The sequence below is a fragment of the Papio anubis genome, chromosome 15, assembly GCF_008728515.1.
Source record: "Papio anubis isolate 15944 chromosome 15, Panubis1.0, whole genome shotgun sequence".
NCBI lineage: Eukaryota > Metazoa > Chordata > Mammalia > Primates > Cercopithecidae > Papio > Papio anubis.
Genome location: NC_044990.1, coordinates 27,799,656 through 27,827,014, shown reverse-complemented (window position 1 = coordinate 27,827,014; position 27,359 = coordinate 27,799,656). Strand labels below are relative to the sequence as shown.

Sequence of the window (27,359 nt, the reverse complement as noted above, 5' to 3'; positions counted from 1 at the left end):
ATGGAGAATCATTTCCCGATGGAAATAGGACTGAGTCTTAACGGATTTCCAGATTTCCAACATTTCCCTCTGTATTTTAGTAACCTGATTCTATGTACTTTCCATTTTCCTCCTTTTTTGAAAAGGATTATCTGTAATGACTCTCTCGACCTCACCAAAAATTGTGTAGGTCAATGAATTAACTTGCCTCTTTAGCCCAGGGGTTGGCAAACCTTTTCTGTAAAAAGCCAAATAGTAAATATTTTTAGCTTTGTGCCTGTTTTTGCATAGTTTACCAAATAATTTTGCTACTAGAGCTATGCGTTTTGCTATATCTTGATTCATTTATTGTATTCCTACTTGGAAATTATTCCCTTGACAATGCACAACTGAACTTTTATACTCATCTCTATATATGAGTATATAGACATATGTATTTTTCTACATATGCCTGTATTTTTGTATATGGATATTTTGGGTAGCAAGCTTTGTAATGATTTCTCCTAGTCTGTTACATTTATTCCTGTAATTTTTGTTTTATTGATTGCATAAAAAGTTTTTATTTTTCATATAAAAATAAAAGTTTTCAATACTCAAATTGATTGTCTTTTTTTCAGTACTCAAATTTTTCTCCTAAGGTAATATAAAAAAATGTTCTCCTGTTTAGTTATTTTTTGGCTTTTCTTAGGTTTACTTTTTTAACCTCCTGAAATGTATTACCATGTGCATTGTGAAATATTAATTCAGGTTCATTCTTTTCTACACTGACATCTTATTTCAGTATTTATTTAATTGGAATTGCTTTGTGCTTGTTACATTTTAAATTAGTTTTACTACTGAAAAATTTTTGTCCGTGTTTTCTGCTTAATGCATTCTTGTGGATTTTGTCAATCATAGCTTTATAATGGTGTAATTCTGGTGAAATGACCTCAGTACCATTAACTTAAAAATACATAATTTGATATTCCCATTCTCTCATTATAAAATATACATTAAACTTATTTAGAAATTCCTGTCAGGAGCAAATCTCCATATACTTATTTATTCCTTTACTTAATCAGTAATATACTCATGTATTCTTTTATTTTCCATCATTGGAATTTTGTGACTTTTAAAAACTAAATTAGTATTCTGAGAAGTTGATTCTCAAGTTTTAAAATAAATTTTATTTCTTAAAACGATTCTAGATTTACAGAAAAATTGCGAAGATGGTGCAGAGATTTCCCATATATCCTACAACCAGTTTATTAACTGTTACATATTAACATGTTACAATTAATGAACTAATACTGATACATTTTTACATTATCATTAACGAGAGTCCATACTTTATTCGAATTGCCTTGGTTTTTACCTCATGAGCCTTTTCTGTTCCAGAATGCCACGTTACATGTAGTCATCGTGTCTCCTTAGGCTCCTTATGGCTGTGACAGTTTTTCAGACGTTCCTTGTTTTTTTATGACCTTCACAGTGTTCAGAAGTGTTGGTCAAGTGCTTTGTAAAAGTGTTCCTCAATTTGAACTTGTCTGATGCTTTTCTCTTTATTAGACTGGAGTTATGAGTTTTGAGGAAGATCTCAGAAGTGCAGTGCCATTTTCATCACATACTGTCAATTTCATCACTGTTGATGCTGACCTTGATCACTAGGCTGAGGTAGTATTGGTGAGGTTTCTCCACAGTCAAGTTTCCATCACCTCTCTTTTCATGCCGCTCTCTGGAAAGAAGTCATGATCTATAACTCACACTCAGGGAGTGGGGAGTTATGTTCCACCTGCTAATTACTGGGAATTCTTCTGCACAGGAGATTGTCCCTTCTCTTCCATTTATTTATTATTCAATTACTTATGTCAGTATGGACTCGTTATTCTATTTTGAGTGATTCTTATTGTTAATAGAGTGAAGTCTCTCCCTTTTTCTTTCCTGTCACCAAAGAATAAGAATTCCATTGAAGTTATAACTTACAAATTTGCCGAAAAGATTTTTCTGTATTTGTTATTTTAGTTGAATTCCTTAACTTTTCTAGGTCTATAATTGCTTTTTGTTCTGTTTCACTTTATAGATGATGAGTTCTTTAGCAGTTAATGTTTATTTATGTTTGTGTTCTCCATGTGTTGTACCTGGCATATAGTTCTTGTTCAATAAATATTGAATAAATGCATTAATAAGGTTGTCGTGTATGGGAAGAGAGTTTTTTTTTTAAAATTTTCTGGTTCTTATGAACTTTTACCTTTACAGCAACTTAGGGTTGACTTCCCTTTCTCTCCCACTAATTTTTACTCTTTTTAAATAAATTATTGTATTTTATTTTTTGTAGGCATGGGGGTTTGCTCTGTTGCCCAGGCTGCTCTGTAACTCCTGGCCTCAAGTGATCTTCCCACCTTGGCCTCCCAAAATATTGAGATTATAGATGTGAGCCACTGCCCCTGACCCTAATTCTTAATCTTAATTCAGCATTAGGTACAGCAGTTCTGCTTGCTTCACTAGAGTTAGGCTTCCAATAGCTGACCTTTATTATTATATTTTGTGATCTGCACATCATCTCTTTAAGGCAGTGGTTCTCAAAATGTGGTCACTGGACCAGCAGAATCAACATCCTGTGGGGACTTGTTTGATATGCCAATTCTCAGCTGCCCTAGATTTATTTAATCCGAAATTCTGCGGACAGGACCCAGTAATCTGTTGCACCTGCTCTCCAGGTGATCCTGATGATACTAACGATTGAGCATCACTGATCTATGGTATAGTCCTTCACAAGTAGCACATCTGTTTCTTCCTCTTTTTATCCTCACTCAAGCCATATCACATTTCCGCATTAGGTCTGTGGATTTTGTTTTTTCCTGGTTTTTACGTGTAACTTGGAAAAAGTCTGTATACTGAGAATATAAGATTAACATTTTCTAGTGTTCTTAAAAATGACTTAGTATCATCTCATTCATCAATTATTTTTGATGAGTCTTTCCAGTATGTTTTTTAATACTTAAAGATTGACTTTTAAAATGCTTTTGGTCTTACTCTTGTAAGAATTGCACACTAATATTAGAGAATAACAAATTTTAGAAGTGCAAGGAATTCATTCTAGTTGCTTCTAATCAATGGTAAGTTTAAGAAATAAAAAAGTAAGGGAAGCCGGGTGCACTTACAGTCCCAGCTATTCAGGAGGCTGAGGTGGGAGGATCACTGAACCTAGCAGTTTGAGACCAGCCTGGGCAACATAGACTCATCCCTCAAAAAAAAAAAAAAAAAAAAAAAAAGGAGAAATACACTTTAAAATTTTATTTATTTATTTATTTATTTATTTTGAGACAGAGTCTCGCTCTGTCTCCCAGGCTGGAGTGCAGTGGCACAATCTCAGCTCACTGTAACCTCCGCCTCCCAGTTCAAGCCATTCTTCTGCCTCAGCCTCCCGAGTAGCTGGGAAGACAGGCAAATGCCATTATGCCCAGCTAACTTACTGTATTTTTAGTAGAGATGAGGTTTTGCCATGTTGGCCAGGCTGGTCTTGAACTCCTGGCCTCAAGTGATCCACCCGCCTGGGCCTCCCAAAGTGCTGAGATTACAGGTGTAAGCCACCGCGCCCAGCCAAAAATAAATTTTTAAATGCCGACTTTTCCTTGGGCTAAAATTCTTTGGAAGTACTTAACTCTTTATCACAAAGTTTATAATTTATAAATTAGTAAAGGCATTTACCATGTAAGTGCAGTATCAGTGGAATGTTAATCTGAAGGGCCAGAAGATTTTGAGAGGAAAAGAAAATTGTTGCACAGTCAAGCTGTTTCATTGCAGTGTTGACATCTTTTGATTGTCTTTAATCATTCAATTTGAGATCTTATTGGTGCTTGGTATAATAGGTTATCCCTCCCCTACACACATCAAACAAATGGTAAATCTCTTTGTGATTTAATAAGTGATTTTTGACTGAAACTTGGACATTCGTGTATTATGGGGTTTTTTTGTTGTTGTTGTTTTTGTGTATTATAAGACTCTGGATCTTACTTAAATCTGTGTTTTAGCAGGCACCCTCCAACACTACTGCTGAGGGTGGACAGGGTTGCCTCATTACCACCAGATGGGCTTGGACGTTCAGGTTCTCTCCTTGTTCTCAGTTGACAGCCTGGGGGAGGGGGTTTGCTTGTTACTGCTGGGTAGAGGAGGAGGTTCAGGCTCTCCACTAGGCCTCTACTGGTACCCCGCTTGTTAGGAGGTAGAGGAGTGCCTTACTGCTCTCTGACACCATGTGGAGTGGAGGCCTTGGTACTGCTAAGTGGTGGTGAAAGTCTGGCACTCAACAAGTCCCCTCTGGCACCACTCCTGCAGTGCGGGGAGGAGCACCTTGCGACTGATGTGTGGGCTGCAAGTCCAGGCTCCTACAGTGGTCTCCACTAACGCAGATGGGGAAGGGGGATATTAGATCATGCTCAAGGGGGATGAATGTCCCAACTTTCCCCTTGTTCCCATTCAGGGAAAGAGTTTGGGGTGCCTCCTCTTACAGTTGGACAGGGATGGAAGTCCAGGCTTTCCACTTGGTTTTTGCTGGTGGGGATGAGGTGGAGTTTCACTTTTTTCTGTAGTGTTTGTCTGGAGTTATTTATTGCCTAAAAGTTTTCTGTCTTGGTGCCCCTTTCATGTTTCTTTGGCTAGAGAAAGCAGTCTTTCTGCGGGGGCAGGCAGAGAGGGGAGGCAGTTTCTTTGCACTTGGTGTTCCTGGGTTGCTGGCTTCACCAGTATCCAGAGTGGGATATAGAAAGCAAAAATAAGAAAATTCAGGATATCATTACCATGTTTTCTCCTGGGTCCTGAGGTCCCTAGCCAGTTTGCCATCTCTCCACCTTTCAGAATCCTTTTGGTTTTAATTTAACTTTCCTGCACAGATATTTTGCTTACTTGTTCAGATCTTATTCTTTGCCCTTAGATATGATCATTTTTTTCTTCATGCAGATGTGTTCTTCGCTTGCTAAATTTATTTCTAAGTCCCTTAGAGTTTACTGTTATTTTAAATGTAATACTTTTCTTTCTGCTTTGTAGTTCTACTTATTGATTCTTGACCTTATATGCGGCTATCTTTCAAATTCTCGTAATTCCAACAGTACTGCTGATGCTTAGCATTTCTAATAAAGTTAGAACAATGGGTGTTCTAGAATTCTAGGATACATTAATTCTATCTCAATAAAGCAAACACATTTTATATGATAAATATAATGTACATGGCTTTTGGTTTTACTTAGAAGAATAAAGAAAAATATGTCTACCTAGAAGCCCCTACTTGCATTTTATTGTCCAGGACTAAGTCACACTGACACCTTTAGCTCTCATTCCAGCTACTCCGGAGGCTGAGGCAAGAGCCTGGAAAATTAAGCTTTTGTACTGTTTGGCAAAATGATGAAATAAAGAGCATTTTGTTAGAGAAGAAGTAGAGAATGGATATTAGAAGACAATTAGCTGTCTCTAATACATTAATAAAGTATATAACTATAATTGCAAAATGCTAATAAACCAACCGAGGAGTTGATTTGGGAAACATAAGATGAAAAAGTCAACAAGGTGAGGATAAATGGAGTTGTCTCATTAAAGTATATTTATGCATTGTTTTTCAGAACTGAATTTATTTACATAGATAAATATGGCAAGACACTTAAATTTATGTTAGCCTCCTTGTCAGTTTGTTGAGGCCTCCCTCCTTTTTTTCTTGACAGTGCTATAGAAATTATAATAAAATCTTGTACATTAAAGAGTATTAACATAATTGTCTTTCATGGATATCTAAATGGATATCTGCAACTTCCTTAAAGTTGTCATCCTCTAATCTAAAGTTAATGCATTTAATATTTCTTATTTTATGATGGCTGTGATTGAATAACGTGTTTAAAAACTGGACAAATTGAAACAGAATGAATTTAATGAATCCTATTTACTGTTTATTGATTCTTTTGACTTTAGTACTGGGATTGCTGATCTTGGCCCTGGATTTTAGAGATAGCTTGCTCTTTTGCAACTGTGGCATTCTTCTATATAATATGGAATAAAAGAAGGAAAAAAAGTAGTTTGAGCTCTTTGTTCAGATTTGGCGGGGTTTGGGGAGGGGAAGGTCATAAAATCCCTGATTAAAATTTTCTAGATTCCACCATCTCTTGCAAAGCATGAACCAAATAGATTAAAACAATAAAGTTTGCGGTTTTTGTTGTTGCTTTGCCAATTGACAGTACAAAAGCTGAATTTGAAAACTGTGATTCAGGCACTGGAGATTTTACATTTTGAATTTCATTTATTCTTCTTCTTCCTATTTTTTGAGACAGGGTTTCTCTCTGTTGCCCAGGCTGCAGTGCAGTGGTGTGATCTTGACTCACTGCAGCCTTGACCTCCCGGACTCAAGCAATCCTCCCACCTCAGCCCCCTGAGCAGCTGGGACTAGAGGCATATGCCACCACACATGGCTAATTTTTGTATTTTTTTGAGAGACAGGGTTTTGCCATGTTGCCCAGGCTGGAATTTCTTATTTTTCAGTGGAATAGAACTTTACGATCGAAAGGAGGAAAATAAGCTTTTGAAGAACTTTTGAAAGACTTGATATTTATCAGATAGTTCTTTGAAAATATTTTGATGAATAAGGGTGGTTCATGCCTGTAATCCCAGCACTTTGGGAGGCCGAGGTGGATGGATTACTTGAGGTCAGGAGTTCGAGACCAGCCTGGCCAACATGGTGAAACTGTGTCTCTACTAAAAATACAAAAATTAGCCAGTCATGGTGGCGTGTACCTGTAATCACAGCTACTCAGGAAGATGAGGCAAGAGAATCACTTGAACCCGGGAGGGAGAGGTTGCAGTGAGCCGAGATCACACCACTGCACCCAGCCTGGGCAGCAGAGTGAGACTCTGTCTCAAAAAACAAAATATTTTGGTGAATAAAATGTAAATTAATTGAAAACATACAGTTCTCTTCAAATATACATGAGGTGAAAGAGTAAGAAGCACATGGCAAAATGATGTTTTTAAAATATGTTTGCTTGGCTGGGTGTGGTGGCTCATGCCTGTAATTCCAGCACTTTAGGAGGTCTAGGTGGGTGGATCACTTGAGGTCAGGAGTTTGAGACCAGCCTGGCCAATATGGTGAAACCCCGGGCTCTACTGAAAATACAATTAGCCAGGCATGGTTACACATGTCTGTAATCCCAGCTACTCAGGAGGCAGAAGAATCGCTTGAACCCAGGAGGGGAAGGTTGCAGTGAGCTGAGATCATGCCACTGCACTTTAGCCTGGGTGACAGAGCCAGACTCTGTCTCAAAAAAAAAATAAATAAAATGCGTTTGCTTTATTGAGATAGAATTTATGTATTCTAGAATTCTAGAACACACATTGAAGTGTACAAGTCAGTAGTTTTTAGTATGTTCACAGTTATGTAACTATCATCACAATTATTTTAGAACCCTTTCGTCACCCTGCAAAGCAGCTCTGTAACTTTAGCAGTCACTTCCCCTTTCCTCTCAACTCTCCTAACTCTAGGCAACTATGAACCTATTCTATGTCTCTGGATTTGCCTATTCTGGACATTTTATATGAATGGAATCATACAATATGTGACCTTTTGAGACTGGCTTCCTAGTGTAGTGTTTTCACCCGTATTGTATTATGTATCAGAATTTCATTCCTTTTTTTACCAAATAATGTTCCATTTTATGAATGTACCACATTTATCCATTCAGCAGTTAATGGACATTTGTCGTTTTTTTCCCCACTTTTGGGGTATTATGGATAATGCTCTGAACATTCATATATAAGTTTTTGTATGGGTGTATGTTTTCATTTCTCTTAGATATAAACCTAGGAATGGGATTGCTGGGTTATACGGTGACTGAGTTTAATTTCTGAGGAACTACTGACCTGCTTCTAAAGCAGCTGTACCATTTTACATTTCTACCAGCAATGTTTGAGAGTTCCAGTTTCTCCGCATTTTTGCCAGTGCTTAGTATGTCTTTTTCATTATAGCCATCCTAGTGGGTATTCTCACTTTCTGAGTATTTAGCATAATGACTTGCAGGGTTGTTTTTTTTTTAACTCAAATTTTACTTTCTGGATTGAAAACATGAGATAAGAATTCTGCCTGTAAGCACTGCTGAAAACTTCTTGGGAGAACATGAGAGGCTGTTACAGTTTTATTTCAGTCTTTCCCCTGATAGAGTCTCCCCATCCTCTTAAGCTCCCAAAGGTGTGTTTTATCGTTATTTTCTCTTCCCTTTCCCTGAAGGTTTTTGCTTCTGTTATTTGCTTCTGTTATTTTGGTTCTGTTATTTGCTTCTGCCAGGTGCCTGAGTCCAATTTAGATAATATTTTAATACCATTGACATATTATTATATTGTTTATTTACATTATAGGACATGTTGGCTCACTGTAGAAGGAAAATGTAATTTCTATCTGATACAGTAGTGTTAAATAGTTAAGTTGCATATGTTAGTCATATTTGTGGGAATTAGTTGGCGTTTTTGGATGGCCTGGAAATGCATGATTGTTTTCCTCATTTAAAATAGGCAGACTGCAAGTAGGCAGATGATACAAATAGGAGTAAAGGAAGTGTTCTGAAATTGAATTGCAGCATTGAAATTGAATTACACAACTCTCCTCAATCCCCTAAAATCATTGGCTGGTACACTCAAACACTGTAATTTTGTGGTATGTAAATGATATCCTAATAAGGCTATTTTAAAAATTGGAATATAAAGTGCTCACTATCTCAAAATTAACTATTCAACACTAATCAGGAATGGATTACTATCCGACCATTATCTTAATCAGGAGTGGATTGGGTTCAGATAAGAGCCAGTGAGATTTTATATGCCAACATAAACTGTGAGATCTAGTTTGAATATCTATTTAGGCATCAAAGAGAAACACCAAATTAATATAGACTGACATTTGCTTGGTTCTATGTAGAAGATTTTGAGATTATCAGTTTTCTTTTTCTGCTTCTAACAAGAGCATGAGGATATGTAGGACCTCTTGACCTTCTCTTACATCTTACCTAATTCTCAGTGTGTGTTTTTCCTCCTCAGTAGGCACATTAATAATAATAATCTTAGCTAATATTTATACAGTGCTCACTGTGTACCAGGCACTGTTCTGAGTACTTTATATATTAATTCATTTAATCCTTATAATAATCCTATGACATAGGTACATTATTTCCATTTTACATTCGAGGAAATGGGGGCCCAGAGAGGTGAACTAATTTGTCCAGGCACCTTGTAAGTTGCAGAGTCAGTACGTGAAGTCAGGCAGGAGGCTCCAGAGCCAGTTTTCTTCATGACTGGATGCTCTGTTACATAGCGCCTACAGGTCCAGGGGAAGAGCACTGTCTCCTTGTCAGCATTGTTCAAACTGTGGCTTTCCACTCACTAGAGGGTCATAAAATCAGTTTGGTGAGCTGCAATCCACATTTTCAAAATATTAAATTAAGTGGCATAGACAGTATCAGACTGCATCAGATGTGGTAAGAGCAGGTGTGAAACTTTTGCTTTACTTGCATGGATGTTAGCTTGTTACTGGAGTTTTTGTGTTAGCCATGTTTTTTATTGTGGGTTGGGGTAAGGTTTGAAAGCACATTCTGTAGAGGGGCAATAGTTCTTCTATTTGGAATTATAGGCCACTGGTCTCTACTTGTTCTAAAGCCAGTAACAGAGTGACATGTTCTACCCTCACTACAACCCAGTTTAGATGCACCTCCCCATCCACTAGCTCACATTCTAGTGTCATTAAAGTTGTTCTGTATGAGGGCCAAATCAGCACCCTTCCTGTGCACTTAAAACTTTACTCAACATGAGGTTATAATGGAAACTCAGAAGTCTGTAGGCTTCACCAATACCATAGTGTAGAGTGTATAGATTATAAATATATCAGAGCCCACATTTTAAATTTTACTTATTTATTTGTTTATTTTTCGGGATGTAGTCTTGCTCTGTCACCCAGACTGGAGTGCAGTGGCATGATCTTGGCTCACTGCAACCTCTGCCTCCCAGATTCAAGTGATTCTCCTGCCTCAGCCTCCTGAGTAGCTGGGATTACAGGTGCATACCACCACACCCAGCTAATTTTTGTATATTTTTTAGTAGAGACAGGGTTTCACCATGTTGGCCAGGCTAGTCTCGAACTTCTGACCTCACGATCCACCCGCCTCGACCTCCCAAAGTGCTGGGATTACAGATGTGAGCCGCCGCACCTGGCCACATTTTTTATTTTTATTTTTAAAATTTTGAGAGACAGGGTCTTGCTCTGTTGCCCGGACTGGAGTGCAGTGGCATGATCTCGGCTAGCTGCAGCCTCAACTTCCCAGGCTTCAGTGATTCTCCCACCTCAGCCTTCCAAGTAGCTAGGACCACAGGCATCCACCACCACACCCAGCTAGTTTTTTGTATTTTTAGTAGAGACGGGGTTTCGCCATGTTGGCCAGGGTGGTCTCAAACGCCTGACCTCAAGTGATCCGCCCCCACCTCGGCTTTCCAAAGTGCTGGAATTAAAGGCATGAGCCACACTGCCCAGCAAGCCCACATTTTTTTAAATGCCTCCTTAATGGGGAAACAAAGCTGCTTCTTTTTTAAAACAAAATTTCAACTTATAAATGCTATTGTAGAAAATTTGATTGTTACAGCAAATTATAAAGCAGAAAAAAGTAATCTGTAATCTTACTACCCAGAGAAGTGTTAAAATTTTGTTGTATTTCCTACTAGTCTTTTATCTATATAAAATTATGCATGTCTCTGTACACACACACACAGTTTTGTGTGTATATATATAATTTTAAAATGAATTTGAAGTATTAGTCCTATTTCTTGATTTTTACTTAACATATTTTGTTATATGAATATATATGGCACTTAAAATGTTTTTATGTCTCTATAATATTCTAAGATGGTAGCATATGTAATTTATTCAACTATTTCCATTTTGTAGATACTCGGCTTTCCTTTGTAAATAACATTGCAATAACATCATTGAACATCTAGCCATCTCTGACTATTTTCTCAGGATAGCTTTTTGTTAGTAGAATTAGTATGTTAAAAAGCATGAGTATTCTGGTAAGTTGTTTCTAGAAAGGTTCCTGGGGATTTTGTTCTACTCAGCGATGTATGAGATTCTGTCTCACTACATTCTTCTAGTTCTTATTTAATTTTAAAAACTGTTGCTACCTCTATTTCTTGAAAAGAATGATTCTGTTTTTTATAAAAGTTATACTTCTTTTTACTAAGGCAAATCTTTCATCTGCAGTTTTGACTCTATCCCAATGGAGAAATTGTTAATCTTTTAGTAAGCATGAAGAATTGTATAGAAAATGCAGAATTTGTTTGGAAGAAAAGCATGGATAATTCATTTGTGATGAATGTTGAATCCACAAAGAGTTTGTTCAAGTATTTGGAGACGGTTGTTAAATTGCCTTTTAAGGAGTTATGTCCTGGCCATTGGAAGAGTCTCTGTTTTGTTGCAGTTTAAGATGAGTTAGGAATACGTATTTGGAACTAGAAGCTGAGATAGAGTTTAAATTTTCTGTTTAAAAAAGGAAAGAAAAACTTGAAAGGCACAGGGAAGATCCAGCAGGAAATGAATAGGAACTCTTGATAAATGCTATGTTGTGTATTGTGACACTTCACTGTGACCTCACAAATAAAAACTTACGAAAGCCAGGAAATACTTGGTATATCTGGATTTCTTGTAGAAGCCAGTGAAGAGGGTGAGTATTGGTTGAAATGGGACCAAAACGTGTTGGGCCAGGTGTGCAGGGAACAGCTTTTTACCTCTCTCCAGGCTTATTCCTTTGACAACAAATATATGTGCCCTCCCTGTCCACTACTCCACCTCAAAAACTTCCCTATGTATTTCCCTTTTAACCACAAATTTCTTTTCCCCCATTTCCCTACCTCTCTTTCTGTCCCTTTTCTACTTTCATTCCAGTCTTTGAATTTTTGCTAAAAGTATTTTCCTATGCTGGAATATTGTTCCTTTTTCTATCTCACTATATCCAAATCCTAGTACTTTTTCAAAGTGCATCTAAATTCCCATTTCTTAGGTATTTGCTAACAAGTCTTCAGGAAATATGTTGTTAGAAGAATTTATAAAGTCTATGATTTTTGTACAATTAAAAAAGTCCGATTTATTTCACTTACTCGTTTTCTTTCCTCACTTAGGTAATCTCTATATTTTACCTTATGATAAAATAAGGTAAAGTATACCTTGGTCCCTTGCATATTTCTTCTTCCTTTTGTATTTTCTTCGAAACTTTGTATTCAGGTGTAATTATTTTATATAGATAGCTAAGGGGTTTTTTTTTTCCCACAAAAGTTGTACAAGCTCCTTGAAGACAGATCTTTTGTCACAGACCTCTTTTGAATTCCTTAGAGAACCTAGTACCACACTAGGCTTCTGAAAACACCAATCAAGAGTTGCTTAATGCAGGGGTCCCTTACCCCTGGGCTGCAGACCTGTACCTGTCCATGGCTTGTTAGGAACCGGGCAGCACGGCAGGAGGTGAGTGGCTGGCTGGTGAGCATTACCACCTGAATTCCGCTTCCTGTCAGATCAGTGGCGGAATTAGAGTCTCATAGAGAGCACAAACACTGCTGTGAACTGTGCATGTGAGGGATCTAGGTTGCAGGCTCCTTATGAGAATCTAATGCCTGATGACCTGAGATACAACAGTTTCATCCTGAAACCATTCCCTGCATCCCAGCCCTGCACCCCCAGGTCCGTGGAAGAATTGCTTTCCACAAAACCATCCTCTGGTACAAAAACGCTGGAGACTGCTGGCTTAATGTAATTGAGTCATAGTGGAGAATTAGTGAGATTTAGCCCTCAAACACACTGGGTATCCAGTGCATATCCAAAAGCCATAATGGGCAGTTAACTTGAAAATCAGTTGCATGTGTAAATTTTCAGAATTAGTGATTCAGAATTATTGATGTGTAAATTTTCAGAAGTATTGAAACCAATGACAGCTTTTGCATGTTTATCAACTCTGAGAAACCAAAATATTTAAAATGAAAAAAGTGCTCGTTATTAGATTCATGCAAAAGTAATTGTGTTTTTCCCCATTTTTTTAAATGGCAAAGGTAAATTTTATTTATCTGTATTATTAGAATAATACAATAATCACTTTATAGCTTTTTTCCAAGGAGAATTAACATTGTGTTTTTAAATTCTGATTTGTTTATGTTATCAGTGACTAATTTTAAAATAGATTATAAGATAGCAAAACAAAAACAAAAAACAACACCCTCACCTACCTAAATGTGTATATATAGAGAAGTGGTTAAACAAACTGTGGTACAGCAATATTAAGGAACACCAATTTGTGCTGAACCGCTATCAACTCCAGTGGGGATGGCACCAGGTTCTAGAGGCCAAAGAGACCCAGAGCCAGCAAAGGAGACAGAGGGTTTTTGGGGGAGTTTACATGCAGGGGAGAGAGTCCAGTGGCAGCGTGTTGGGCAAGAGAAACAACTGCTTGCAACAGTCATGCATTTTACACAGCATTTTCACTTAATGCCTTCTCCCTAACAACCTCCACCTGGTAACCTTCATTTAACCCAAAACAAAGGATCTCGATCCCCTCTATGCCCTGTGTTCCATGAGCCAGGCTGGGGGTTCAAATGTTCCTCATAGATAAGGAATGGATCTCCAGCCTATCTCAGATTCCTTAGCTCGGAACTGTGAACTGCATTCAGGGTCATCCTCGGGATATACTTAAGTCAAGTTTTCGGTGCCAAGTGCATCTACTGTGCAACCACGCAGCACTTTTAAAAGAATGAAATAGAGCTACCAAATGTAGAGAAATCCAAGATCCACTATAAAGAAATAAATTATAATGCAGTGTGTATAGTATTCTCTCATTTAAAAATTACCTTGGCGTGTATTCAAACAGATACATATATCTATGTATGCCTGGAAAAAAGATCTGGAAGGATAGCACTTTGAATAGTGTTTACTTTGGGGAGTGGAATTAGAGAAGAGGAAGGCGGGGGATTGTCTTTTTTTTCCCTCAAGATGGTCTCTGTTGCCCAGGCTGGAGTGCAGTGGCATAATCTTGACTCACTGCCACCTCTGCCTCCAAAGCTCAAGAGATTCTCCCACCTCAGCCTCCTGAGTAGCTGGGATTACAGGCACACACCACCATGCCCAGCAAATTTTTTGTATTTTTGGTAGAGACGAAGTCTCACTATGTTGCCCAGGCTGGTCTCAAACTCCTGGACTCAAGCAATCCACCAGCCTCAGCCTCCCAAAGTGCTGGGATTACACATACAAGTCACTGCACTGGACTGGGATTTTAAAACCATTAGAGAAGCGTAGGAAATAAAAAATATTTTTTTAATGGACATTTAATTTAAAATTAAAAGGTAAAAAGACATTTTTAGAATCAGCATAGCTAGAACAGTACACTGGTTTGTATTTTATTTGTAAAACAAGATGCCATTCTGTGGTTACAGTTATTAAAATTTTCTGTGATTAATAGTTATTAAAGGAGTATAATCATTTCTCCTATACTAGATCATGTTTTATAAGTCTTCAGATTTGTGGTAAAATATGTTTTATAAATAGAATCCGCTATAATTACTGGATGAATTCCACAGAGATTTTTCCATTCAGTAAATTACCTGAATATGTTATATTACCAATGCTATGTGTTTGTTTGCCATAAATGGCTTTGACTCTGAAAATTGCCGTCTGAAGTACTTTCATTATTAAAAAGCTTTATAACCCTGTAGAAAGAGATACTTTGAGACTAGTTTCCCTTGACATTTTAAACCAAGTTATTTATAACTCAAGGTTTTCTGTCCCTTCACTCAGCCTGCTTCTTTGTCCTGTCTCTCTCTGTTCTCTTTAGATCCTGTTTTTCTTCTTGGCTTCAGAGCACCAGCTTACAAGTTGTACTTTTAAAGATTTATAACAGTAATAATATGATTTTCCAACATACAATTTTTGTATAGTTCTGGTTTCAAAAATTTGTAGAAAAGTGAAAATTGTAAAAACTTGGAAAATTGGAGTATGACACACCTCATAAAAAGAGAATGTGCATCAGTTCTCAACAGGGTGGGAATTGTTCTTTTACTGAAAGGTATCTTGTGTTCTTAACTGACTCGAGCAAGAACTTTTCATGAAAGCACCAGTTGTGGAGAAAACAGAACATGGATCCAGCAAAGAAGGACGGGGAAATATGAGAATTATTAGTATCACCATCTGCCTGTGGTTATGGCACTAAGCCCATGTTGTTGTTATGATGCTAGCTATCTATTGAATCTCGGGACTCCACGATCTGTTTCTTAACCTCATCCTTTGTTATTCCTTAAATTGGGCAGTTGGTGGAAAATCATAGCATGTACAGTATTTCACTTAGTGTTGTTATATTGTTTAGATATAAGTGGAATTGTATGGATATGAGTGGAATTTTAACTGTTAAACTTAGGATTTGGTGTACATGAGTCACACCTTTTAGCTTTTCTTCTTACTGTATTTATGTGGATTATTTTATTTTATTTTATTTTATTTTAAATAGGGAGAGGGGCTCCCTATGTTGCCCAGGCTGGTCTTGAACTCCTGGACTCAAGGGATCCTCCTACTTCCTGCCGAAGTGCTTAGGATTACAGGCATGAGCCACTGCACCCAGCCACATGTGGGCTTTCTGATAAGACCAATTTTCACTCTGCTCAAACACATATTCTCTTACTCTACCTTTGTTTTGTTCAGATGATGGTGAGTCCTGCTTTTCTGAGAAAACTGAGGTAAGCATGTGCTTCCTAACTTCATTCCTCTTTCCCTGGGCAGTCTCTACTCATGCTTTCTCCTCCTTCTCATTTTAGAAAAATATATATTATTCCACTTATGTTCTTGATCCCTTCCATTGTGATCTCAAAGATCATGCCCCAGTAATTATCCCCTTCTCATCTTCTACCTTCCTCCTGTCTGTCCCACTCAATCTACCAAGAGTTGAAAGTTTTTTTTTTTTTTTTTTTTTAAGAGCAAACAAAAACCTCTTCTATTAAGCCCTTCAAGCTGTCCTTCTATTCTTTATATCCAACACTTGGAAACAGTAATATATGTTCATTTCTCTATTACCTCATCCCTAACCTCTTATAATCCTAATCCTATTGTTGTATCAGGTACTACTAAGTCTCCAATCTCCCATACGGTGTTCTAGGCATAGCATGGCAGATTTGGGCTATGTATGCTACCTGGATCAGAGCCAATGTTACCAGTTTCCCAGAAGGGCTGGCCTGGAGTCCTCTGCCTGCCTCATGCTTTTCTATACTGCTGTATGCTCTGATGGTCCGTGCCTGTCTTTGGTCTCGCTGACTACCAGTCTATGTCTTTAGGGATTTAGGGAATATGAATTCTTAAAAGTCCCTTTCTCTGTGCCAAGTGGTTCTCTAAAGGCCCCTTTCCCACTAATACTTTTGCTTTGTAAGAATTGCAAGTGGGACTTAGAAATTAGACTACAGGGTTGGGTAGTAAGTACTTTTAAATGCTTCTTTTTCTTGAAGGTCTCTTTTCTTTGGTCATATGATAGCATACTTTTCAGTTTCTCCTCTCCCTCTCTAACCACTGTTTCTTTATTTGCCTTTTTCTTTTTTTTTTTTTTTTGAGACAGGGTCTCACTCTGTTGCCCAGGCTGGAGTGCGGTGGTGCAATCTCGGCTCACTGCAACCTCTGCCTCTAGGGCTCAAACGATCCTCCCACCTCAGCCTCTCGAGTAACTGGGACCACAGGAGTGCACCACCACACCCAACTAATTTTTGTATATATTTTTTTGGTAGAGATGGGGGGTCTTGCCATGTTGTCCAGGCTGGTCTTGAACTTCTGGGCTTAAGTGATTTGCCTCCCAGAGTGCTGAGATTACAGGGGTGAGCCACTACACCCAGCCAGTTGCCCTTTTTCTACCAATACCTGTAGATGTTTCTTGAAGTTTTGTCCTTGGCTCTCCTTTTGGTCTCTCTCATACTGCAGTGGCAGGATGGATGACCCCCAGATATATTGCTCCGGTCTGTTTTCTCTCAAAGTTCTAGTTCCTTATGTTCAGCTGCCTGTGGGCATTTGTATCCAGAAGTCTTGCTGGCATCTCGGACTTGTTATATATCAAGTAACTGGCTATTTCATAAAATTTATTTTTCTTCCTGTGGTTCTTATATGTTTTAAAGGTATAACCTGCTTACTCTCACACAGGCATGGGAACGCGTTGTGATCTTGACTCGTCTCTCAATTACTATCCACATTTTTTCAGTTGCCAAACCTGTTCTCTCTTATACTCTTGTAGTCCTTTTATTCCCACTGTCTGGTTACCCTCACTGTCATCCTAGACTACTGAGTTACCTTTAATTTCATTAGCTACTGTTTCTTTGCCCTTTTGATTCTTCTTAATACACTGCCAAATTCACATTCATTACAGAAAGTTCTGATCACATCATGGCTCCGTTTTGTCCGCAAATTACTTAGCTCATTCGCCTAGCACTCAGTGTCTGCATAATCTGACCCCAACCTGGATTTCTAGTTTTTGTTTGTTTGTTTGTTTGTTTTGAGATGGAGTTTCGAGCCCAGGCTGGAGTGCAATGGCGCAATCTCAGCTCACCACAACCTCCGCCTCCCAGGTTCAATCGATTCTCCTACCTCAGCCTCCCAAGTAGCTGGGATTACAGGCATGCGCCACCATGCCTGGATAATTTTGTATTTTTAGTAGAGACGGGATTTCTCTATGTTGGTGAGGCTGGTCTCAAACTCCTGACCTCAGGTGATCCACCTGCCTGGGCCTCTCAAAGTGCTAGGATTACAGGCGTGAGCCACCACGCCCAGTCTAGTTTTTTATACTATTATCATTCACATAGCATTTGCTTCTGGCATACTAAATTTTTGTTTCTTCTATTTTTTTTTTTTTTTTTTTTGAGACGGGAGATGGGGTCTTGCTGTGTTCCTCAGGCTGGTCTCAAACTCCTGGGCTCAAGCAATCCACCTGCCTCAGCCTCCCATAAGGGCTGGGAATACAGATATGAGCCACTGGATCTTGACCTTAATACACTTTTTCTTACAACTGTTATATATTTAAATAAAAACAAATATGTTAATTAAATATAAATAACTCTAAAACAAATAAAGTAAAATTAATATTAAAATTTAATTCAAAATATAGCACTAAATTGTGGAGGTGGCACTTAATCATATAATTATGTATTTGTGTATTTAGTATTTTACATGTTAGTGTCTTGATTTTTTTTTTTTCGGGAGGGAAATCATGACAAACCAGGTTTTGTACCATTGTTTTTATTGTTGACAATGAACTCTTTTTTAACCACTAATGTTTTAATTTAATGGACTAATCAATTCAATAATGTGCCTTAAACATTCGTTAACTAGTTATAGCACTTATTGCTAGTGAATTGTTATAGTATGAGTATGAGTATGCCAAGATGAATTCAAAGCCTTATAACACTCAATAATGTAAATATGACTGCTGAGGTGGAGGAGGTAACTTGGAATTCTGCATAGTTAAGCTACCAAAGCTACCACATGTAAGTGATAAATAATTTTCCTACCTTTTTTTGTATTCAAATAACTGTAGAATCATTGCATATTTAGCATGCCATGATGCCATTTGACTGTAACTTGATCTATATACATCATTTACATTTTTTTCTTCCCCTGTGATTTTCTTAATAGTTGAGACAACTTCATTGAACTACACCATTTATAGGTTGTTGAAGTCTCTACTTAAAGAAATTGAAGTCTTGTTTTATGAGATTTCTTTCAATTGTGAACAATGTAAAATAGTTTGTTTTTTAACAGGTAAAATAATTAAATGTTAACATTAGGACTCACTAATGGCAGTTATATGCTGACCAATTCATTAGTTAACGGCAAAGAATTCTTTAAACTTCAGTCAGTGATTTTATTGTTAGTAATTTTGGTACTGTTATTTTGAATCCATATTAGATATATTGAAAGACTAGGCAAATATATCCTTATGTTACTGTGTTATTAGAACAAAGATTTGTAGTATAAGTAAAGGTGAATATAAGAGCAAAGAAGTAGAGTTAAAATTCTGTAATGATAGATTAGAATAAAAAGTATCAATAAAAACTATTTTTTTGGAGTGACTTTTTTTTTCAATTAAGTTGTTGTCTTTTTAATTTTCAAAATTTTAATTTTTAGGGTACATAGTAGGTGTATATATTTATAGGATACATGAGATATTTTGATATAGGCATGCAATGTGTAATAATCACCTCAGGGTAAATAGGGTATCCATCACCTCAACTATTCATCAATCGTCTTGCTGTGTAAGAACAGGTTCCAGTGCCGTGGTGCGGTCAGGCATCACCAACTCTGGCTAATCCCAGCATCTTTGGGAGAGCCGAGGTGGGTGGATCACGTTAGTCAGGCAGATTCGAGAACATCTCTGGCTAACATGGTGAAATCTTCCTGTCTCTAGCCTCCAAAAATACTGAAAAAAAAAATGTGAGCTGGGCGTGCGTGGCCCAGCTATAGTCCCAGCTGATTCTCGTTGGAGGCTGAGGCAGGAGAATGGCTGTGAGACCCAAGAGCTCCGTGGAGCTTTGCAGTGTAGGCCGAGATCTGTGTCCACGGCATCACTCCAGCATCTGGGTGACAGAGCAATGACTCAGTCTCAAAAAAAAAAAAAAAAAAAAGAACTTTCCAATTGATATAATCCCTCAGTTATTCTAAAAGGTTTGTACTAACAAATTATTGCTAATATGTAGTCACGCCTGTTGTGCTGTCAAATACTAGATCTTATTCAGTGTATCAAACTATATTTTATACTCATCCCCATTAGTGGATTAACCATCTCCTTTTCCCTGCTTGCTGTCTACCATCATTCTCCTCTCTATCTCTGTGACCGTTCAATTGTTTAAATATTTTATGCCCCCAGGCAGTAATGAGTGAGCAACATGTGAAGTTTGTCTCTCTGTGCCTGGCTTACTTGCACTTAACATAATGATCTTTCTCCAGGTTTGGGAAGTTCTTTGCTGTTTGGATAAACTCTCTACCCTGATCTCTCTCTCTACCTCCTCTTTAAGGCCAATGACTCTTAGATTTACCATTTTGAGGCTATTTTCTAGATCCCGTAGGCATGCTACCTTATTTTTATTCTTTTTTCTTTTGACTGCTCTGTGTATTTCAGATAGCCTGTCTTCAAGCTCACTAATTCTTTCTGCTGCTTGATCAATTCTGCTTTTGAGAAACTCTGATGCATTTTTCAGTTTGTCAATTAAATTTTTCAGCTCCAGAATTTCTCCTTGATTCTTAATTATTTCAGTCTTTTTGTTATATTATCTGATAAGATCTGAATTCCTTCTCTGTGTTATCTTGGATTTCTTTGAGCTTCCTCAAAACAGCTATTTTGAATTCTCTTAAAGGTCACATATCTCTGTCATTCCAGAATTGGTCACTGGTTCCTTATTTAGTTGGTTTGGTGAGGTCATGATTTCCTGGATGGTCTTGATGCTTCTGGATGTTTGTCAGTGTCTGGGCATTGAAGAGTTAGGTATTTCTTCTAATTTTCACACTCTGGGCTTATTTGTACTTGTCTTTAAAAATTTTTTTTTCCAGACCTCTCAAGGATGAATGTATCTGTCCTTAAGAAGGCTTTCCAAATATTCAAAGGGAATTGAGTATTGTGATCTAAGTCTTTGGTCAATGCAGCCATATTTGCATTAGGTGATATTCAAAGTCCAGTAATGTTGTGACTTGCAGACACAAGGAGATACCGCCTTGGTGGTCTTGGGTAAGATCCAGGAGAATTCCCGGATTACCAGACAGTCTCTTGTTCTCTTCCCTTACTTTCCCTCAAAGGGATCTTTCTCTGTCTCTCCTTGCTGAGCTGCCTACAGTTGGGGGAGGGAAGGGGAGCCCTCTTGTGACCACCACTGCCAGGACTATACTGGGTCAATGCTGGGTCACACCTGAAGCCACCACAGTACTGGGTTATGCCCAAGGCCTGTAACAACTATTTCTTGGCTACTGCTGATGTTTCTTCAAGGCCCAAAGACTATACTATATAGTATATATATACTTTCCATATAGTATATATATACACACACACTATATAGTATATATAGTGTATATATACTTTATAGTATATATATATACACTATATAGTATATATAGTGCGTATATATACACTATATATAGTATATATATACACACTATGTAGTATATATAGTATACATTAGGTTCTTTTAAGTTTCCCCATAGTTCAGGGATTCTCTGTTCATTTTTGTTTTTTTAAACTTTTTTTCTGTCAATGCTTTATTTTGATATGATCTGTCACTGTGTCTCCAAGTTTACTAATCATTTCTTCTGCAGGGTACAGTCTGCTATTCATCTCATTTGGTGTAATTTTCATTCCAGAGTTTATAGGGGTTTTTTCTTGTTGTTGTTGTTTAAAGATCTTAGTTGGCCTTATTTGTGATTCTAGAGTTGGGCAACACTTCATTCCATAAAACAGAATAAATGTTTTCTCAGAAATTGTAGTTTTAATTCTTAGAAATTTGATCTGGATGTTTTTTATATCTGCCATATCTCTCCTTAACATTCTTATCTTTCTAATACCTTCTTGAACTTATGGAAGATATTTTTGATAGTTTTGATGTTTTTGTATACTAAGTCTATTATTTGTGTCACTTCTGACTCTAACGATCGATTTTCTCCTTCTTATGCATTATGTTTTCCTGCTTCTTTGCATGCCTGGTGATTTTTGACTGGATGGCAGATATTGTGAATTTTATGTTATTGTGTGCTAGATTTTTAAAAATTTATATAAATATTTTAAAATTTTACTCTGGGTTGCAGTTATTTGGAAATAATATGATCCTTTCAGGGCTTACTTTTAATATCTGTTAGGAGGGACCAGAACAACCTTTAATCTAAACCTAATTTGGTTCCACTACTGAGGCAATATCCTTCTGAATAGTCAACCTAATTTCCTGTAGATTATGAGATTTCTTCACTCTTGCTGTTGGAAATATGGAATGGTATTTAATAGGAATTAAATATACAATCAATCATAAATAATCTTAGTAATTATATGTTTTAAAGTCCTTGACTTGACTTTGTGCTTTTGAATACATTGTAGATTGATATAGAGTCTCCCAATTTTAAATTAACCTTGCTGTTATCCTAAGAACCACTTTTATCAATTCTGAATTTCTTTAATTATACTACAACTCTTGGAGTATAACCCAAGATACTAGACACTTCATACCCTGAGTGATTTAGAATTATTTCCATTTAACATCTCTTTAAAAAGAAGAAATAAAACTCTAAAAATTATAAAACTGCTAATTGAAAGAATAATTGGCAGACTAATCTCTAGTCATCTTTGATACCTGGTTAATAGGTGCTAAGAAATAACCAAATAACTGTATAATATAGTTAAATTTTAATTCTACTTTAAATAAACCAGATCAAGACATCTATATTTTAAGGCCGACTTTTACTGACTTATTTTTCTTAAGGGCTATAAACAACTATTTATAGATATTTACCTTTCACCTTACTTAAGCTCATATTCTTAGAGAGATTTTAATTCTGCAGAGAATAAGAATGTGTTACTTAATAATAGGTCTAATAACTACTTCTGTTCCTTCTGTACTTGGGAGATCCATCAGTAGAAGGGCCCAAGACTTTTTATTAGGGACATAGTGGGAGATGGAGAACCTAAAAGTGTTTTGGGCTAAGGAACTGGAACAGAACTCCAAAGCAGGATCTGACTAGCATTCATACAGAGCCAGCACGTATTCCAAGCTGCATACATTGCCTCCTAATTCCAAAGAATCCTACAAATGCCATCTAAGCCTGCCAGCCATGAGCCCACTCAGCTTTCCACCTAATTCCTCATCCCCAAACCTTACAGAGAGTTTCATAATTTTAAGATACTTTACCCTATAATTATATGTATATAATAACTTTAATAATTTTTTGTAGCCTTTAGCCTTTGTAATTCTTATAAGAGGTGTTATGCATTCTGACTGGTAATGCTTAGGGGGAAAAAACCTTTCTAATGGCAATAATTACATTTGGTTTGCACATACATGATTAAGCTGCTCTATTGTTTTTGGTGTCAATATTTTTCTATGTTCTTTATAATTTTCCCTTTTATAACTGCAAATTTTGGTCCAAGTTTCAAAATAGACCATATTAAGAAATACATTAAGTTTTCATAAAATTACACGGTTTAAATTACAAGTACTCTAAAACCTTCCTTGCTTTTTAAATGTTAAGATTAAGTTTCTAATACAAGTACTTGTGTGTTTACTTGCTCCACTTTCTTATAATTGGGAATAGCATCTTCCCTGAGGAGCTAGCATATTAGCAGGTGAATCTGTTATTATTACTATCAACATGCTTTTTTAAAAAAGAACCTTTATTTACATTTTTAAACAAGATGGTCAAGCCAGTTTAATCAGTTGACAAAACCCTGTGTATGAACAAGTATAAGACTTAAGGCAGAAAAAAGTGATGAGAAAAAAATTTGTTTATCTCTAGACTTTTTTCTTTTTTGGCCCAGTAATTTATTTTGCCTCAGCTTTACACGCATTCTTGTGACGTTGCAGGACTGGGGAGGGAGGAAGTAAAGAGGGAGCTGTAACTGTGGTACATATCTGAAAGCAAGTGTTAGAGAGGGAGTGGAGGACGCATAAGTAAGCTGGTTTGACCAGAAACAGAACTGCCTGTGACAGATTAAGAGACAAGCAAGGCTTGGAATCTGAGAGCAAGCAAAGAGAGTGGAAATTTACAGCTGCTCTCTGTGAGTGTTCAAGTGATCATTTTCTGGTAACGTTTTCCGGTGGTAACTGTTACTCTTCAAAAAGAGGGACAGAAAGTCAAGACCGAATTGTGGAAACTCTTCTCTCTGCCACGCCTGATAATAGGAGGCAACCTCTATTAAATGGACGATAAAGGTTACTTCATCTAAAGTGCTTTGAGCTCAAGAAAGAGCTGTCTTCAGCACCTCACCATGTGTCTACGTTTTGTTGCTTAGAAAAGCCTAGGCATTTCTGTAACATTTGGTGAGTATCAACAAGGTTATCTATACTGGTTTATAGAAATGGAACGAATATGATAAACTTTAGTTTTAATTGAGGTTCTGCAGTTATTACTTATATATTCATTATAAACCGTGCTGTTACCTTGTTTCTTTGTGCATAATGAATTGCTGTTACTAGGAGAGGTTTAAAAAAACTACAAAACAATACTTCTCTGTTGCCTAAGGCACTTGAACCATTACCAACTATTCCGTGTTCATGGAATATCTTATTTTGGAAATGGGTTTTTATTTACAAAGAGTTTCCAAAAATAAAATAGTGGCAGTACAGTGTGCCATTTTTCATGTTTCTTTTTCAACTGCATGAAAATTTGAAAGTTATCTCTTTCTGTCTATTGTTAGTAAATTTTAAATTATCACTGTATTTTGTATTATAAATTACAGCATTCTCTCATAATTTAAATAAAAATGTTGATACTAGTATTTAAAAGGATATATAATTTAAATGTTGACTGCTTCTGTTAGACCCAATAAGTGACACCTGATTTTTCCTGCTTTATGTAAAATGAATGAATGCACTTGGGTTTCTAAGTAAGGAATAAAAAGCAGTTATTTTGTTATTACAGTTTATACCAAGCTTTCCTCTCATATAATCTTATTCTGTTAAAGAGCTAATATAACCTGGGGTGTGTGTGTGTGTGCTTGTATAAGCAATAGAGCAAGGAAAAATAAACTCTTAAAAATATCTATTCACATTCCAATAAAACCTTCTTTGTATAATCTTAAAATAGGAGAGTGTATGCTAATTATATATATCTTTTTAAAGACATGGATGGAGGCATGTAATCATTCTTCTGTAGGAGGAAGAAAGTGTATGTTGTTAACTGTGAAATTGAGTCACTGCATGAAGATGTACCACTCTAAGCAGAGTTTCTAATCTACCCTCTGCTAGCCTCAAGAAATACATATGTCTTTAGTTATTGATTCAAGCAAATCCTTTAAGGCAAAACAACTGAAATGAGAACTTCTGTAGCGTATTAGTAAACACATTAAAGGGGCTTGTACCCTAGATAGACTATAAAATGGCTGTACTTTCTCTAACATTTCCTCTACGTGTACAGAAACCTGTAGAACAGGTTTTGTTTTGTGGGATTTTGCGAGGTTTTTTTTTTTTTTTTTGACTGTTGACCTATGTGTAAGAAGCAGCTCAGCTGGTCTGTGGAAACCTTTTCTGGACTAGTTAGTATCTTGCACTTAAGAGTAAACATCATAGAGATAATATCACAAACTTACTTTTATTTCTTTATAGATTTTCACATGCTCAGTCCTTCTTAGACTGGTGGAAAATTATTTGCATACAGCTTCACACTCTTCAGAATAATTTTTTATTTTAAACTAGTCATTTACTGTGTTACCTTAGTGATGGTACCATTTCCCAGGCCCATAGGAATGTAAATGTAGAAATAAAGAATAATGCATTCCCAATTTACAAATGCTTTGTATTTCAGAAGTTTACTTGTGAAGGGATTGTTGGAAATTTAGAACCCATTTTCCCTGGGAAACAGTTTATCAAGTGAGTGTTGGGCATTTATTATAGTTGAGGAATATATTTTACCCATGCTGTAGAAAAACCATTGCTACTTGAAAAATATAGGAAAGTCAATTCCAATGATGAAACTAAATATAAAATAATTATGTTGGATAAGATATTATTTTTATTCTAAATATAAATGCTTAAAGAAAAGCAAGTTTAATAGGTGGATAGGTATTTGGAAGGATGCTTATGGGTTTTCTGGGTACTTTCGTGAGCTTTCAAGGTTGATTGCACTGTTTTTGAGATCTGATCTGACATTGAAATCAGTGATTTCTCTTTTTCTTGCTACAAGAATATTTCTGGCCATTGAGTTCATACTTAGCCATTCCTAAGGTCTAGCCCAGTGTGTGGCACGTAGTAGGTACCTGATAGTAGTTACTGCATGAGGACTAAACTGTTTCTTTGGTTCACAAAATTGAAATGAGTTATTTTCCAAGATATACAAAAAAGGAAAGAGGCTTAGGGGCACACGTTTTTCATTATGAGAAAGAGATGGCCTGACAAGAATTGATTGAATTGTGAGATGTGAACAAAGCAAAAGTAAGATAGAATAGGTCTAACTCTGAAGAGAGCAAGAAAAGACCATGGTATAACTTGGTTGCTATCTTGAATGAGTAGGAATGGTGACGAGGGGAGGCAGTTTACAAAGGTATCTTGAGTACATGGGACATTCTAAAGTCAGGTGTCAACTTTAACTCAGAAGGATTCTGTCTTTGTAAATGTTTACTAGGACCCATATGAAGAAATGTGACTTCTTTGGAAAACTTGTCTTGGGTCTATCCAAATTAACTTTATTGGTCCTGAAAGTGTCTCTGAAGTGCCAGTATATGAAATTTAAAAGTCAGTAATGCAATATGCATATGTAATGAAATAATAATGAAATAAACAATACAGTAGATGCAGGTTTCGGTTATTGTGGATGATTTGTAATGGCATAAAAACTCTTCCATTTGATCAAGAAATACTTTCTTTAGTCTATTTTAAATCTTATGTAAAAAGTAATGATTTTGAGTAGTCCTAAATGGTATATAATAGGTTCTTAACAAATATTTACTGAATGGATGAAGGTAGATTTGGACAATTTTCCATTTCTGGGATATATATGTGTGTGTTTAAAGATTATATGTGGCTTAAAGATTATATTTAGCTGATAGTCACATAACAAAGAAAAATCTATTAAAACTATATTAGCATGTCTATTAATTATAGTCAAAGTTGGTATTTCACTAATTAATTAGTTTAAACAGTGATCTTTACTGCTTGTAAGTGAGATAATATACTTTCCAGTTTTGTAACTTAAATGTCTCAAATTTCTAGCAGAAACTCATATAGTCTCTTCTAACTTTGGAAGGGTGAAAGATTATATTAAATTACTCAGCCAGAACAACCGAATCAACTTCGAACAGCTTGGGGATAACAGACAACTTTAGCAAAATCACTTTCATCTCTACTCTCTCATGTTAATGTTTTTATAGATTGACAGGTCAAAGACAGGCACAGGGCTTAGTGAAGCTATGAAATAGTTGTATTTCACACTATTTGTATAAACCATGCCTTAATACCAATAACAGCATCTAAACAAAATTTGTTATGTGTAATATGTATGTGCTTACAAGAAAGAATGAAAAATGAATTATGAGTTTCCCTTGATAATTCTATTTTTAAAGAGTAACCATTTGTTAATTTCAGTAAGATCTAATGCTTTAATGATAGTTACCAGTTTTTGAGAATACTGACTTAGGTTCAGATCTGTGCTATAAATTGAG

At 36.5% G+C, this 27,359-nt stretch overlaps 1 protein-coding gene across 5 annotated transcripts in view; it reads left to right on the top strand.

Moving 5' to 3' along the window:
* CAB39L (calcium binding protein 39 like) overlaps positions 1-27,359 on the top strand; it is a 134,083-nt gene that overhangs the window by 21,549 nt on the left and 85,175 nt on the right. Inside the window, exon 1 of one of the 5 annotated variants that reach the window (XM_021929626.2) lies at positions 12,340-12,481. The exons of 2 other annotated variants lie outside the window; for them this stretch is intronic. Coding sequence is in view for 1 of the 3 variants with exons in the window: in XM_021929625.2 (XP_021785317.1) it covers positions 15,695-15,729 (35 nt within the window). In the remaining 2 variants the exon portion in view is untranslated. Of the gene's footprint in view, positions 1-12,339; positions 12,482-15,694; positions 15,730-23,561; positions 24,025-27,359 lie in introns of those variants that run through there. 2 more of the 5 variants (XM_021929625.2, XM_009191929.2) reach the window with 2 other exon arrangements.